The following is a 16,173-nucleotide window of genomic DNA, read 5'->3' as shown; positions in this document are numbered from 1 at the left end:
TTTAACACAAAAACTGAAAATTATATTAATATTAAAAACCCACTGGGCTTAATGGGCAGGGTCACCAGTTTTATTTTTTTACCAAATCATTCCATTTCCTCCTCCCCGTCTCTTTCACTTCATCACTCTCTTCTCTTTACTCTCCGCCACCAAAACCCTAATTTCTATTCACACAAATGAGCGGTCATTACGGGTTTTTTGATTCCGATGATGAATCCACCAACGTGTACGAGTGCTCCGATCCCAATCACTGTGATAAAGGTGATTGGTGTGAGGGGAACCACACTTATAGTCGGGAAAATGTCCGAATGGGTTGTGGTCGAACTCCGTTTGAGGAATCGGCGGCGAAATCAGAGGATACGGTGGATGAAACCCCTAAATTAGGGTTGCATGCAAGTGAGATCGAAGTTCCCTTTGATGAAAACGATGTGCCTCCTTCCCCTATTTCTTCAATTGCGAAGATTGTGGCCACCGTTGTTGCTCCGGATCCGTCGAGCGACGACTTGGAGGCGGCGGGCGAGTCTGAAGATGCATGCTCTAGGTCTTAATCGACTTTGTAATAAATCTTTCTTTCATTTTTTGGTTATTTTGTGCGTATATTCATCATAAACTACTGGTTTTGGTGCTTATATTTACCATGATTGACTTGTTGTGCTTAACCATGTATTCGATTGTGTTTATTAATTTTAATTCCTTGTGGATTCGCTTGTTTTGCACTGATTGTGATTGTGTATCCGATTGTGGTTATTTCCGATTGGTTTTTGTGTAACTGACCGGTGGATTGTGTAATTCAGTGGTGGATTGTAGTGTTCATTGTGTAATTCCATGTATCCCATGTGATTTAGTTGCTATAACTGTTGTAATTCCTTGTATTCCTCGTGGATTCGCTTGTTTTGCACTGATTGCGATTGTGTATCCGATTGTGATTATTTCCGATTAGATTCTCCCCACTGATTCAACAACCTTTGTGACCACTGTCCCTTTTGCTCTGTACTTGGATGCTCTCCTAGCTGGTTCTTGGTAAGTGAATGGGAAGATACCTATCTTCCCATCAAAGGTACACTCTGTATTCTCTTGATTAAATCTTGGTCTAGCTACAGCTGCTGTAAACATGACCTTTGGTATGAATTTGCTTGACTTTGCTGCTCTGTACTTGCCTTTTTCATTCCTTTCAAGGTATACTCTCTGTGATTTTTTACTTAGATAAAACCACTTTTCATCAATGTGTACAAAATTGAACATTGGACAATACTGCCTCTTTGTTGTAGGTGTATCTCCCATTAATAAGTTCAGAACCCATTCAACCCTTTGAAAGAGATTTGTCTCTTTCAAAGCGGGATGTAAAGGGTTTGTGTGTGGTTTAATTAGTCCCCTATTTATCATTCTATTTGCTGTTGTTGATGATACCTTAAGTTGTACTGCCAAGTCCCTTATGCATGCTCTGTCTCCCATGTTTATTTCAGTTATTGCACTTGGCTGCACTTGTATTCTTTTCCTCCCTGAGTTATGTCCATTTGTTGACATGTTGTATGGCTGATTTGCTCTGTTTTGCCTACTTGCAGTTGCCCATATTGTGTTTATTGTCCTCCTTGTTACATTGAATAAAGTTGCCACTTCTTGGATTGCACCATGTTTGAGTTTCCCCTCTATCTGGTTGTTCAGAAGTCACATTACAATTTGCATTCTACTGTCACAGCTGAGTTTTGCCCTTGATTTGTGATGATGAACATCCTCCTCTTCATGTGTTTGCCCTGTTTCTTCAGCTGGTAGATTCAAATCAAAAGGGAAGGAAAAACTCATTTTTGAACAAATGGGGCAAAGCAATGATGCAGCTTTTTCCAATTTATACTCGTAAAATTTCCATTCTGTACTTATACTTTTAGTATAATCTGTGTGATACTAATGCTCCATTTTGATTGGTTGTAAGAATCCCACTAATTTGTAATTTTAATATTTTATGTATAAATTAGTGAGAGTATTGAATTAGGCGGGAGTTTGTCCCCTCTTTTTCCCTGTTTTTTTTTAACTTTTTGGAATTAACTTTGCTAATCATTATTTGTTAAAACCTGTGCAATTCACAATATGGGAAAAACTTTTGGGTACAGAGGTAGTACTAAATAAGCAGTCCAAGCTGCACATGGAAGTTACACAGCAGGAGGATAGTACTCAAGCTTTTAAGAGCTGTAGTGTAAACTTTTTGTCTCCATAATGGCTGAGAAAAAGCTAGAAAACGAAAAAGGATAAAGATTAGGTGTTCAAGTTGACTACATTATCTGGGGGCTCGAAGCCAAGAATCTTTATTTTCCGGAACGTATCAGAATCATACAATAACCTAATTACCTCTAATCATGTGTTAATGTCTGTATAATCATGTGAATAAAGCTTAATTAACATCTTTTTATGTGGTTTTTCTCCTGTTTCTTCGTCATTACCATTTGCGATAACCTTGACTAATGAGGAAGTATAAGCAAGTAATGAAGAAAAGAAGGGGGGGACACAAGCACAGAGAGACATTTAACCTTAATGTAACATTCCCAACAAATCAATCTTTCCTATGATCCCATCCTCACCAAGCACAATGCGATCCTTGGCGCGCATATATGCGTAGTTGACCATTTGGACAATATGGCAGGACCACCATAAACTGGACCTTCACCATAGGAGACCATCCGCCGAACATACCGCCGCGTTGGAATACCTACGTGTCAATATTTTTTACCAACTTTCTATAACCTATATGCTAAATTTGCATGGAAATTGTATTTCCCCTCAAATTTGGAACACACTCAGTCCCCACATTGGTTATTCAAATTTTATTGAGAGTTTTAGGAAATACACGTTCATGTATATGGCTCAACTATAAGTTTTTCTTTGTGGTTTTGAAATAACACTACAAGAAACGGAATCGGTTCCTAAACAAATTTGGCCTTATTTGACCATTATACATCTAAAAATAGATTCAGCCGTAAGCACGGTTAGAAACAAATTTCGTCTTATTTGACCATTATACATCTTAAAATAGATTCGGCCATATTCATAATGTTTCTTATAGTGATTTTTTTTTAACTTTAAGTTGGAAAAAAATATATTGAGATTATTTTTTTAAATATTTTAACCGATTTTGATCTTAAAATGACCATGACCGACTTGACGGTAGATGAAACCCTGTTTCTTGCAATGTTGTTGAAGTAATGGCTGCTAGAATTCACTAAACCATTAGCAGTTTGGTGCGTATAATCAAACAAGTAGTACAATTTATTATCATAATCTTCAAACTAACTCATCATGCACAAGAAGAAGAATTGTAGATTTGTAGGTTACCTATCAATACTTAATACTCAACTGGTGTATATGTATGTTTAATTATTTTAGCGATAAGTGATTGATTAATTAATTCAGCTGTCTGTTTATGATTGATTTGTAATGCTCAATACAATAAAATACTTAGTTGTAGCTAGCTTCCGGGTTAGCACATCATCGTCAATCCCCAAAATTTATTTATTTATGGGGTTACGTACACATACAAAAAGATGATTCCAGTCTAAGGTTCTTTCTACTTGGGTTCATACACAAGCCTTCGGAAATGACTTGCATCTATAAATTATTTATGAAGTACTAATATATAACCGGTACTTATAAATTATAATTTTAATAATATATTATTTATAGGATTTAATTTAATATCACTTTAATAATAATTTTTAAAATTATTTCAAACGATTTTCATCAATTTAATTTGAACGTTCTAGATTGAGGACCAAGTACTAACAACCAAATTTTTAATATTTCGTATTTAATATAATAATATAAATTATTTAATTATTTTTCAAAAAATTCCATAAATTAGTAACACTCTCTAGCTAGTAGCTACGTACATCACCTTTAAGATTCGATAAAATACAATTTGTAACGTTAGGGGACCCTGTGATTAAACTTGTCATGAAACCCTACAATCAAAAAAGTACAAACTAGATCATTTTGTCTTGGAAAATTTCACTGGACCATTGGACATGATAAGATACAATAAGTATCAATTGCTGTAGCAGTAGCAACAGCATTGCATTTCAGCCCCCTAATGGTACCACCTTAGTTTACTAGATTCCCAGCTATGTGTTTAATTTATTTTTTTATCATTTCGGAAAAATAGCTTAAAGCACTTCTTCATGATACACGAAATTTAAATTATTAAGTTTTAATCAAAATCAGTTAACGTCATGTACGATGATGCGGTGTGAGCTCGATGGAATCTCAAGAGATCCAATTTCTAATCGAGGGATACCCAGAAAATTCAATCTTTATTATATTGTGCGCAAAATATTATTGGACAAACTTAGTATTTTAGATTAAGTTGTGAATTATTTTGAGACTCTATATGAGTCCTCTCTTTCATTCTCGGTCTCTTTAGTCTTAAATTTTCCAATACTCCGGTGATAGTTCTCGGGGGGCTTAGTTTAAGTTCGCTGAGAGTATATTCGATCTATCGATTATACTGGTATCTCGTTTTATCTTGGGAGGCTATCGACTCGCACATACGGTGAGAGGCAAAATAGCTTTAAGGAGACAGTTTCAACTGGACTCGAGGATTTCCATTTGGTTATATTCTTCCTTTCTCTGTTTGATTTCGTTTACTCACGCACACACTTATTTGATTTATATGTATTAATCGCAGATTGTATTCACAATCTTAAAGCTAATTATTTTATATACATCTGTGACTGATACATCTGTATCTGCTTGTTTTGTTGAGTAACAGATCGATGGAGAACCAAACTGTGAACGATTCGATGAACATGACGGCTGATCCCAACGCACAGATCACTGGATCTGATAGGGTTCACCAGCAGCCGATTAACCCTAACGCACGGATCGTACGATCTGATGGGGGTCAAACGCCTGTTGGACATGTGCCTTCGGGGCATGTGCCTGTGGGACACACTGTCATTGGACAGTTTAGTGTTCCTCTTGGACAAATATCGGCAGGATTCACTCCTCCGATCATACCTGCGGTGCCTACTGGTGTGCATACACCTGTAGTACAGACGCACGTACCATCTGTTCCACCTGTGGTGCCTGCTGCACCTGTTATGCCAACTGTGCCTGCTGCACATGCTGAAAAACCTGAGAAGTTCAACGGAACGAACTTCAAACGTTGGCAACAAAAGATGCACTTTTATCTGACCACGTTGCATATGGATCGCTTCCTTAAGGAAGAACCGCTGTTGTTCACTGCTGAGAGTAACATGCAAACTGTGTATGCTGCTGATGCTTGGAAGCACTCCGACTACATTTGTCGGAACTATGTGTTAAATTGTTTGTCTGACTCGTTGTATAACGTATACAGCGCGAAGCCAACAACTAAGGTCTTATAGGAGTCACTTGACCATAAGTATAAAACCGAGGACGCTGGGGCAAAAAAGTGGATTGTTGGCCGCTTTCTTGATTATAAGATGACAGACTCTAAGACTGTGGTCAGTTAGGTGCAGGAACTGCAGGTGATCATTCATGACATTCATGCTGAGGGAATGGTCATAAGTGAGTCTTTCCAAGTTGCTGCTGTTATTGAAAAACTTCCACCTGGATGGAAAGATTTTAAGAACTACCTTAAGCACAAGCGAAAGGAGATGTCTATGAAGGTTCTTATTGTTAGACTTTGTATTGAAGAAGACAACAGAGGGTCCGAGAAGAAAGTTAATGTTGCCACTGAGAAGGCAAACATGGTGGAGCACGCTCAAAGCTCCAAGCCCAAGAAGACTAATTCTAGTAAAGGGGCAAAGTTGGCACCCAAAGGAGGGATTTCGAAGTCGAAATTTCAGGGGAAATGCTACAACTGTGATAAAGTTGGTCATAGGTCTTCTGACTGCAAGAAGCCCAAGAAGCCCAACAAGAAGAAAGAAGCAAACATGGTAGAGAATATCTCCAAGGATATGGGTGATATAGACCTCTGTGCTACGGTCTCTGAAGTGAACCTGGTCGGTTCTAATCCACGTGAATGGTGGATTGATACTGGTGCTACTAGGCATGTTTGCTCAGACAAGGCGATTTTCTCTAGCCTCAAAGCTTCTGATGCTGGTGAGAAGCTCTACATGGGGAATTCAGCAACTTCTACCATTGAGGGTGAAGGCACGGTGATCCTGAAGATGACCTCTGGGAAGAATCTGACTTTGAAGAATGTACTTTATGTGCCTGATATTCGCAAGAACCTTGTGTCTGGTTCTCTGTTGAGTAAGCATGGCTTTCGCATTGTAATAGAGTCAGATAAAGTAATTTTGTCTAAGAGTGGTATATTTGTAGGCAAGGGTTATTTAACCGATGGGCTTTTTAAGCTCAATGTAATGTCCGTTAAGGACGATAATGAAATGAAGAATTTTTCTGCTTACTTGCTTAAGTCTCCTAATTTATGGCATGCTAGATTAGGACATGTAAATTATGACACTTTACAACGTTTAAGTGTAAAAGAATACATACATAAACTTACTATCGATTCAAAACATAAGTGTGAGACTTGTGTTGAGGCAAAATTAACGAGATCATCATTTAAACGTGTGGAAAGGAACACCAAAGTGCTAGACCTAATACATAGCGACATATGTGATTTAAAATTCGCTTCAACAAGAGGAGGAAACAAGTATTTTATTACATTCATTGATGATTGTACAAAATACTGCTATGTATATTTGTTGAAAAGCAAAGACGAAGCTATAGATAAATTTAAAATCTATAAGGAAGAAGTTGAGACACAACAGACTGAGAAAATCAAAACGATACGAAGTGATCGTGGAGGTGAATATGTTGAACCATTTGGAGAATTCTGTTCACAACATGGTATAATCCATGAGGTCACTGCACCATACCCCCCTCAGTCAAATGGTGTGGCTGAAAGGAAGAATCGTACTCTGAAAGAAATGATGAATGCGATGTTGTTAAGCTCTGGGCTTCCACAATCGATATGGGGAGAAGCCATCTTAAGCGCAAATAATATTTTAAATATTACGATGCGCAAGAATAAGGATGTAAGTCCTTATGAAATGTGGAAAAAAAGAAACCAAGTTACCAACACCTGAAAGTGTGGGGGTGCCTTCCAAAGGTACTGATCCCTACACCGAAGAAGGTGAAAATAGGTCCTAAGACTGTGGATTGTATTTTCATCGGATATCCTCCACATAGTACTGCATATCGGTTTCTTGTTCATGAATCCAAGATTCCTGATATTCAAAAGAATACCATTATGGAATCAAGGAATGCCTCATTCTTTGAGACGATCTTTCCCTGTAATCCAGGAAACCAACAACCTACGACGTCTAAACGATATCATGAGTCTATAGATGACGATAATGAGAGTGACGAATGTGAAGACGAAAAAAGGAGCAAAAGACAACGAACGGAGAAATCCTATGGGTCTGATTTTATGACCTATTTGCTCGAAGAAGGTGACCCAAAAACCTATAAGGAGGCGGTTACCTCACTTGATGGACCTATGTGGAAAGAGGCCATCAAGAATGAAGTTGATTCAATTATGCAGAATCATACTTGGGAACTAGTGGACTTGCCAACTGGTTGCAAACCATTAGGTAGCAAGTGGGTTTTCAAGAAGAAGTTGAAAACTGATGGCACTATTGATAAGTATAAGGCCAGACTTGTGATTAAAGGATACAAGCAACAAAAAGGCCTTGATTATTTTGATACATATTCTCCTGTAACGAGAATAACGTCCATAAGGATGATGTTTGCTATTGCTGCAATGCGTAATCTAACTGTACATCAAATGGATGTGAAAACAGCCTTCCTAAATGGGGACATAGATGAGGAAATTTATATGGAACACCCGAAGGGTTTGTTGTCCCAGGACAAGAAAGGAAAGTTTGTAGATTGGTGAAATCATTGTATGGTTTGAAGCAAGCGCCTATGAAATGGCATGAAAAATTTGACGAGGTCGTGCTGGCTAATGGCTTCAAAATCAATGAATGTGATAGCTGTGCCTATTACAAGGATAACGAGAGTGGCTATGTCATGATGACGCTATATGTAGATGATCTACTTATTGCCGGAAGCAATGATAAAGTGATCAAATCTACCAAGAACATGTTGAAATCAAGATTCGACATGAAAGACATGGGACTAGCAAATGTAATTCTGGGAATTCAAATTTCTAGAACATCAGAGGGTCTCGCATTAAGTCAACCACATTATATTGACAAGATCCTTGAGAAGTTTCTTAAGGATGACTTTGAGAAAGCTAGGACACCTGTGGATATGACTTTGCACCTATCCAAGAACAAAGGTGTAGCTGTTTCCCAATTGGAATACTTGAGGGTAATTGGTAGTCTGATGTACCTCATGAGCTGTACAAGACCAGACATTGCATACTCAATTAGCAAGTTGAGTAGGTTTACGAGTAATCCGGGAACTGATCACTGGAAAGCGATCATAAGGGTACTAAGGTACTTGAGGGGAACTCGAGACTATGGACTGCACTATGGCAGATACCCAGCAGTATTCGAAGGATATACTGACGCAAATTGGATATCTAGCAAGAAAGCACTTAAGTCTACGAGCGACTATGTGTTTACATTAGCTGGAGCGGCAATATCATGGAAATCCTCAAAACAAACGGTGATAACTCATTCCACGATGGAAGCTGAGTTTGTGGCACTAGATAAATGCGCCGAAGAGGTTGAATATCTACGTTAGTTTCTGGAGGATATTCCAAGATGGCCAAAGCCTGTAACTGCAATAGGGATTCATTGTGATAGTCAATCCGCTATTGGCAGAGCGCAGAGCACGATGTATAATGGAAAGTCTCGTCATATACGACGACGACACAGTTCCATTAGACAATTGATCTCAACCGGAATTATCACTATTGACTATATACCGTCAAAAGATAATATCGCGGATCCACTAACCAAAGGGTTAACAAAAGAAGTGGTTGAGAAATCATCGAGAGGGATGGGCCTTAAGCCTATTGCTTAACGGCATCATGGTGGACACCCAACCATTGCCGACTGGAGATCCCAAGAACTTGGTTCAATGGGACAACTAAATCATGATGACCAAATCACTGTGGGGGTAACCCCTGGCCTGTTCCTATGATGAGGAAACAGTGAGACCCGTAAGGTACGAGGTTAAGCTTTGAGCTTTTAATGATCTTTGATGAATACATGGAGTTCAGGAGTGAACGCATGGAATTCAGTTGAGTAAACGCGGGTTACTCTATAAGATAAAGATCACCTATGTGGGAGAGAAGTGGGGCCGCTTCAAAAGAGAATTGCGAGGCACAATTCTTTAAAAACTCCCGCAGAACCAGGACGATGTTTCATGGCCAAAATGGACATAATCATGAGAACTGAATGAGTCAGGAAAGATATAGTGATGAGTATGTCATCGTTTACACAAACGGTCGAACAATTCAAGGACATCGCGTCATACTGTCTACCAGTAAAGTCGATATACTTATTCGAGCGAAGGTTCAATGAGCATTCTCTACCTATCGTATGCTATATCTGACCGCCAGAACTATCACCAAGTCAAGCTCCGCGTCTGTCTGTCTATGTGGTGCGTGCTACTGGACCATCAATCTCATTTGTGGGGGATTGTTGGACAAACTTAGTATTTTAGACTAAGTTGTGAATCATTTTGAGACTCTATATGAGTGAGACACATTATGTGTTAGTGGTGTGTATTTATTGGAACGTATTCTCCTCTTCGAGGGGATTCCAACGCATATTTACACGCTCAAAATGAGTAAAAGGTGAATGAGAACCGATGTTCCAAAGTTTTACCTTTTAATATGAAAAGTGGTTTTGTACCATATCGAGAGTAACACAAACCTATTCCTTAGTTTTTCTTATAAATACCATGTACCACATCGAAAAGAAAAACAAGTCCTTTCAAATAAATAGAGTCTTAGGGTATCAGTTTTATTAAGTCAAGGGAATAAGAGTCCTCTCTTTCATTCTCGGTCTCTTTAGTCTTAAATTTTCCAATACTCCGGTGATAGTTCTCGGGCTTAGTTCAAGTTCGCTGAGAGTATATTCGATCTATCGATTATACTGGTATCTCGTTTTATCCTGGGAGGCTATCGACTCGCACATACGGTGAGAGGCGAAATAGCTTTAAGGAGACAGTTTCAACTGGACTCGAGGATTTCCATTTGGTTATATTCTTCCTTTCTTTTTCTCTGTTTGATTTCGTTTACTCACGCACACACTTATTTGATTTATATATATTAGTCGAAGATTGTATTCACAAATATTTCGTTCAAGCAATGCATCAACCGGTCGCTTGTAGTTCATGTTCATTGTGCAGTGCCCTGGTGGTGCTGTTGATATAAAAGATGCATGCTCTCCTATTTTTTCCATTATTAATAATGTTCCGAACCTAAAAGCAGTGCAGAATTTCATAAATCCCAGAAATACACATAGACATGAAGTCAGCCACGACAGTGGACATGCACATAAAAGTGTGGCATGATTTCAGAAGAAGAAGCTGTATACTCTACTTCTCTTGGCTAACTCATGGTATCTTGAAATACTACTAATCCTGATTACTATATATCTCTTGGATTTACAACTTTGTAATTAACCGCTAATTATTTAATACTCATTCACTCCTCCTATCTTATCTTATCGAGGAGCAACACACATGTCATCTGTTGCGCGCGCACAGCCTGCACCCTGCAGGGATTGTAACTTTGTAGCACTCACTGAAAAGTAGTAGTAAAAGATTTTTTGAATTAAAAGTCCATTAAAATATACCCATATAATTCACCAACATATACGATTTTATATATAGCTTAAAATTGTTATTGTAGTAGAATTTACATGAATAATAAACCCAAATGAATTAATGATCAATTGGTATGTGTTAAGTAACCAAACTTTATTGATGCTAGCCCGTAAAAAGTGAATGCAGCAGAAGAATTCCATATTTTAGTCCATAGATATTTGATGGAGCCATGAATTCATTAGGTCCTCTATTGATTTTCAAGGAAGTTGTCAGAGGCTATCAATTGAACAGTGCAATGCACGAATGTTCTTCAAGCACGAATGGATTTTAATAATTACCTACGATAAAATATATATTATATTGATAATACTCGAATTTTGAACCTCTATAAATAATTTAGAATACGAGAATATAAAATGTTTAATTATACTATGATGATGATAATATTTGAACCTTGAACATATGAAAATAGTTTAAATGTTAATATAATAAGTATTATTTATTATTATGTCCAACAATTATCTTCTATCTTGCTTAAAATCGAATTGATGTTATTTATCATACAAAATAACTAACACCGAATAATCAACTAATAATTACTAAATAGAGGGTGTTCTACTTGCTTAATAGTATATAATAGTATGAATGTAATTTTTAAATAACTGGTCTTTTTGAAATCTATATTTCGTACCGACTAACCAAAGACTCAAGACTTCCTAAATCGAGTTTTTGATACCATATTAATTAATTGACCATTTTTTTCAAAATCTCAAAGTGTCACCCAAGATTTTATTATATTCAATACTCCCTGCGTACCATTTTGTATAATTAGATTTGGCTAGCATTTTTTAAAAAATAAATATTTTCAGACAACAAAAATGAGATAATGGGCTTTTAAGAAATTAATATTTGACTTAATCTAGATCACATAAATGAGATGTGATAATTTTAAATAAATTCTATAATTAGGAAATTCATTCTTTTCGACATATATAAAAAAAAAGAAAAGTGACTAAATTTATAAATTTAACTTCGTACGGCAATAATAATCGTCCGCTAGACATCTGAAATGTTTATTTACATATGTGGATGGCATCTGCAGACTTGCAACTGACTTAAAAATGAAACATATATACTTTACGAGATCAGATTGAAGAGTGTAAATAAATTTATACCCATGGATCGAGTGGACAGTGGGATAAGGAATAAAGGAGAAAAGAAAATATCTTTTCCGGTGATCGGATTTGTCGGCGAGGCAAGAAATATATTTACCGTGAATAACAAGTTACATAAATATATATCCCAGGGCTCTTTAATGCAAACGTAAGGTAGGGGAGCTTGCCGGCATTTTACGAAGCACCCGCGGTACATGCACGCATGTACTCGCTGTACTTACCGCCTTCTTTCACCGGGAATCGCCCGTCCAATCATCTTTCACTTCCTTCCCATGTTACCCTTATAACCGGTTTCCGGTTTTCCTTATCACCCAACCATTTCCTTTATTCAACACACTATCTATTTTGCAAATCTATAATTTTTCCTTCTATTTTTGTCCTTAATTACTTTGTTTTATCTGAACATATTTTAAAAAAATATATACAAAAGGCCCGGTGGGACGGGATTTGACCGCACTTTAAAAAGTTGGCTCCGGCTTTGACTTTTAAGCATTAAATATTTAATTTTTTTTATGTATCAAGACGGACCGTATCGGATTTTCATCGGGTCCAAAACTTACCGGGTCAGCCTCGAACTGTGGCGACCCGACTTATTTTGAATTTGATAAATTTTAATTAATTATTATTATTATAAAATTAAATTAAAAGATGAATTTATTGATTCATAATATTTATAGTCAACCAACTTGAATATCAATTTTGATTCATTCGTTTATTGATTTAATGATAAATCAATTGATTATTCATATACTTCTTACACACTTTTATTTACGTATGATAAATTTAAATATATATATTTATATTTTAAATAATCAATTATAAATATAAATATATATATACATATATATGTGTGTGAGAGAGTTTTAAATATTTATATATATATTATATGTAAACACGTGCTACACATATATGTAAATAAAAAAAATAGAATTTTACCGGCTAAAATTAGGTTTTTAATCCAACGGCTATTTAGAAAACCGGGTTTAGGTCGGAATTTTATTGGGCCGGTCTCTGCTTTGGCTAAGACGGTTCAAGGCCCTAAATCCGATACGGACCAACAGTAATATTATTTATAATTTTTTTTTGCAAATTTCCAAAATGGAAATTTGCCACGATACTATGGAAATAATAGTATTTCCAAATTCTTGAAAATTCTAAAATAGATCCAAGTTTTCTAAATTATTTTATAAAAAATTGACGATACTAAATGAAAAATGTGATAAAGAAGCTCATATAAATATGAGGTATCTCATTTTAGGTAATTAATATTTTATACTAAATAAATTATTCAATCTCCCAAATTTATATAAATAATGAATAAAATGATACTAATCGAAAACTGTTATATAATTTTAAATTATTTGTGTTACCTCTAATCTAATACTCACCGCACAATTCATACCAAAAAGATACCTTGAATTCAAATCCATGATCACCAGAAATGCACGAAAATATTTGTCACTAAATTATTTGCATTTGTCAAACTACAAGACAACATATCATGCAAGCAAATTAGTTGGATTAATTGGAGAACTTTAATACATTTATTTCGTGGAAAATCTAGAACAGGAGGGAATTTCGTAACCGTGACCACGACCACATCTTCAGTTTCTTCCCTTAAATATCCCCTTTTAAACCCCATTTTGCCCCTGCCTTGTTTTGTAGCGATTCACTGTTTATTTGATTTTGTTGTACACACCACAGGGGGTGGCCTACAGCCTACAGCCTCTCCCTCCAATTTTCATCTATAAATATCACACGCTCTCCCTTCCAAACCAAAAACAAGAAAAGTCATTTTAAATTCTGGCCATTACATCCCTCTCTTTCTTTCTATTTTAATAACATTCTAAGCCATGCCAGAGGAGTTGAAAAGAGCTAGGGAAATGGACGGGGTAGTGTATAATGTTCATGACAGAAACAAAAAAGCACTCGAGTTTATTCAAGATGTTACTAGCAATGCACGAGAAGTTCAGAATCGGGTTCTTGACGAAATTCTTTCTTCTAATGCTGATGTTGAGTACTTGAGGAGGCATGGCCTTACTGGCCATGTCGACCGCGATACTTTCAAGAAGGTCATGCCTTTTATAACATATGAGGATCTCCAGCCAGATATCGAGCGGATTTCCAATGGAGATACTTCCAAAATTCTTTGTTCACAGCCCATTTCAGAATTCTTGACAAGGTAATAATCAGCACAAAATACACATGCACACTCGTTATTAGGCCATGCTATTTTATTTTAAATTTGAGTTGCGAAAATTTTAATTTCTGTAAAAAAATTACAAAAATAAAAATACTCACATGCGTCTGTCTTGGCTGAAACACCTCTTATTGCATTGTCGAGAAGAGATGATACGCGCTAGGCTTAATCCTTACGATCTCTTATTGATTACTAAGTTCTTTGGTGAAATTTAGTTTAGTTGATTTTGTTAAATAATATTTGTAGTAGAATAAGAATATAAGATCTTGTTGTCGTCTTCCTCAGACATGGGAAAATTTTAGATTGACTGGTTGCTTAACATGATTTATGATGGGCTCTATGTATTTGTAGCTCTGGAACATCAGGAGGGGAGAGAAAGCTGATGCCAACTATAGATGAAGAACTTGAAAGGAAATCATCTCTATATAGCCTTCTGATGCCTGTGATGGAGCAATTTGTTCCTGGTCTGGACGAGGGCAAAGGAATGTACTTTTTGTTCGTTAAATCAGAAGCTAAAACTCCAGGTGGTCTTTTGGCTCGTCCGGTTCTTACTAGTTACTACAAAAGCTCATATTTTAGGGACAGGCCTTATGATCCATACACAAACTACACAAGTCCCAATGAAACCGTTCTCTGCTCTGATTCTTACCAGAGCATGTACTCTCAGTTGTTATGTGGACTTTGTCAAAACGATGAAGTTCTTCGTGTTGGAGCTGTTTTTGCTTCTGGTTTTATTAGAGCCATTCGGTTTCTTGAAAAACATTGGACTAGCCTTTGTAATGATATCCGAACCGGAACCGTTGACTCTCAAATAACTGATCTCAGTGTGAGAGAGGCAGTCATGAAGATTCTGAAACCAAACCCTAGGCTCGCGGAGTTCATAGAGGTCGAGTGCAGGAGAAGGCCATGGAAAGGGATCATTACGAGGTTGTGGCCTAACACCAAGTATATCGATGTTATTGTGACAGGAACAATGTCACAATATATTCAAACTATAGATTACTATAGTGATGGCCTTCCTCTTGTGTGCACTATGTATGCTTCTTCGGAGTGTTATTTTGGTGTAAACCTCAACCCTCTTTGCAATCCAAGTGATGTTGCGTATACTCTCATTCCTACCATGGCCTACTTTGAATTCTTGCCTTTCAATAGGAAACACCAAGTCTCGGGATCCTCAAAGCTTAACTCAAGTGACCAACTTGAGCTGGTTGATCTTGTTGACGTGAAAATCGGACATGAATATGAGCTTGTTGTCACCACTTATGCCGGTACAAGATTTTTTATTTTACAGTTGCTGATATAATAATGAAATATTTGTACTTGTATATCATAATTAATTTTAATGGTCAATATTTATGTGCAGGACTTTATCGATATCGGGTTGGAGACATATTAAAGGTTGCTGGATTCAAAAACAAAGCACCTCAGTTCCATTTCATATGTCGAAAAAATGTTGTCCTTAGCATTGATGCTGATAAAACTGATGAAGTTGAGCTACAAAACGCTGTAAAGAGAGCAGCCAATCACATTTCACCGTTCGACGCCCGACTCATAGAATACACAAGCTATGCAGACTTGTCGAAAATACCAGGCCATTATGTCTTGTACTGGGAAATTGGCTACAACAACGACACGCCAATTCCTCCATCTGTTTTCGAGGATTGTTGCCTTACAGTCGAAGAATCACTCAACAGTGTGTACCGTCAAGGCCGGGTTTCGGACAAATCGATCGGGCCACTGGAGATAAAGATAGTGGAAACTGGAACATTTGACAAGCTTATGGACTATGCTGTTAGCAATGGTGCATCAATAAACCAGTACAAGGCACCACGGTGCGTGAAATATGGGCCCATAATCCAGCTTCTGAACTCGAGGGTTGTTTCGAAATACTTCAGCCCCAAATGTCCGGAATGGGTTCCGGGTCACAAGCAGTGGTACAACAATAACTGAAGGGCCGGAACAACATCTGCATTGATTTTAAGTTAATTATGTATTGTTATTTGTCGTGTAGGTAAAAGACAGTGAACAATATTGTATTGTTTGTTCTCTTTAATCATATCAGTATTATTACTA

The 16,173-nt window shown here is 37.0% G+C and overlaps 1 protein-coding gene across 1 annotated transcript; it reads left to right on the top strand.

Annotated features, from left to right (window-relative positions):
- The first annotated feature begins 13,695 nt into the window (after positions 1-13,695).
- On the top strand, positions 13,696-16,173 carry LOC141707055 (indole-3-acetic acid-amido synthetase GH3.6-like). The gene is made up of 3 exons (XM_074510024.1): positions 13,696-14,082; positions 14,452-15,368; positions 15,464-16,173. The coding sequence occupies exons 1-3, from the start codon at positions 13,754-13,756 to the stop codon at positions 16,048-16,050; spliced, it is 1,833 nt and encodes a 610-aa protein (XP_074366125.1). The 5' UTR covers positions 13,696-13,753; the 3' UTR covers positions 16,051-16,173.

This window comes from Apium graveolens, chromosome 2 (assembly GCF_009905375.1).
Source record: "Apium graveolens cultivar Ventura chromosome 2, ASM990537v1, whole genome shotgun sequence".
NCBI lineage: Eukaryota > Viridiplantae > Streptophyta > Magnoliopsida > Apiales > Apiaceae > Apium > Apium graveolens.
Note: the sequence above shows the minus strand (reverse complement) of the source record. Positions and strands in the feature narration are given on the sequence as shown.

Excerpts from the sequence above, each read along its gene's own strand:
- LOC141707055 (XM_074510024.1), top strand. The coding sequence starts at position 13,754 with ATGCCAGAGGAGTTGAAAAGAGCTAGGGAAATGGACGGGGTAGTGTAT. Across the intron at positions 14,083-14,451 it reads ATTTCAGAATTCTTGACAAG|CTCTGGAACATCAGGAGGGG; the intron begins GTAATAATCAGC and ends ATGTATTTGTAG. Across the intron at positions 15,369-15,463 it reads TGTTGTCACCACTTATGCCG|GACTTTATCGATATCGGGTT; the intron begins GTACAAGATTTT and ends ATTTATGTGCAG.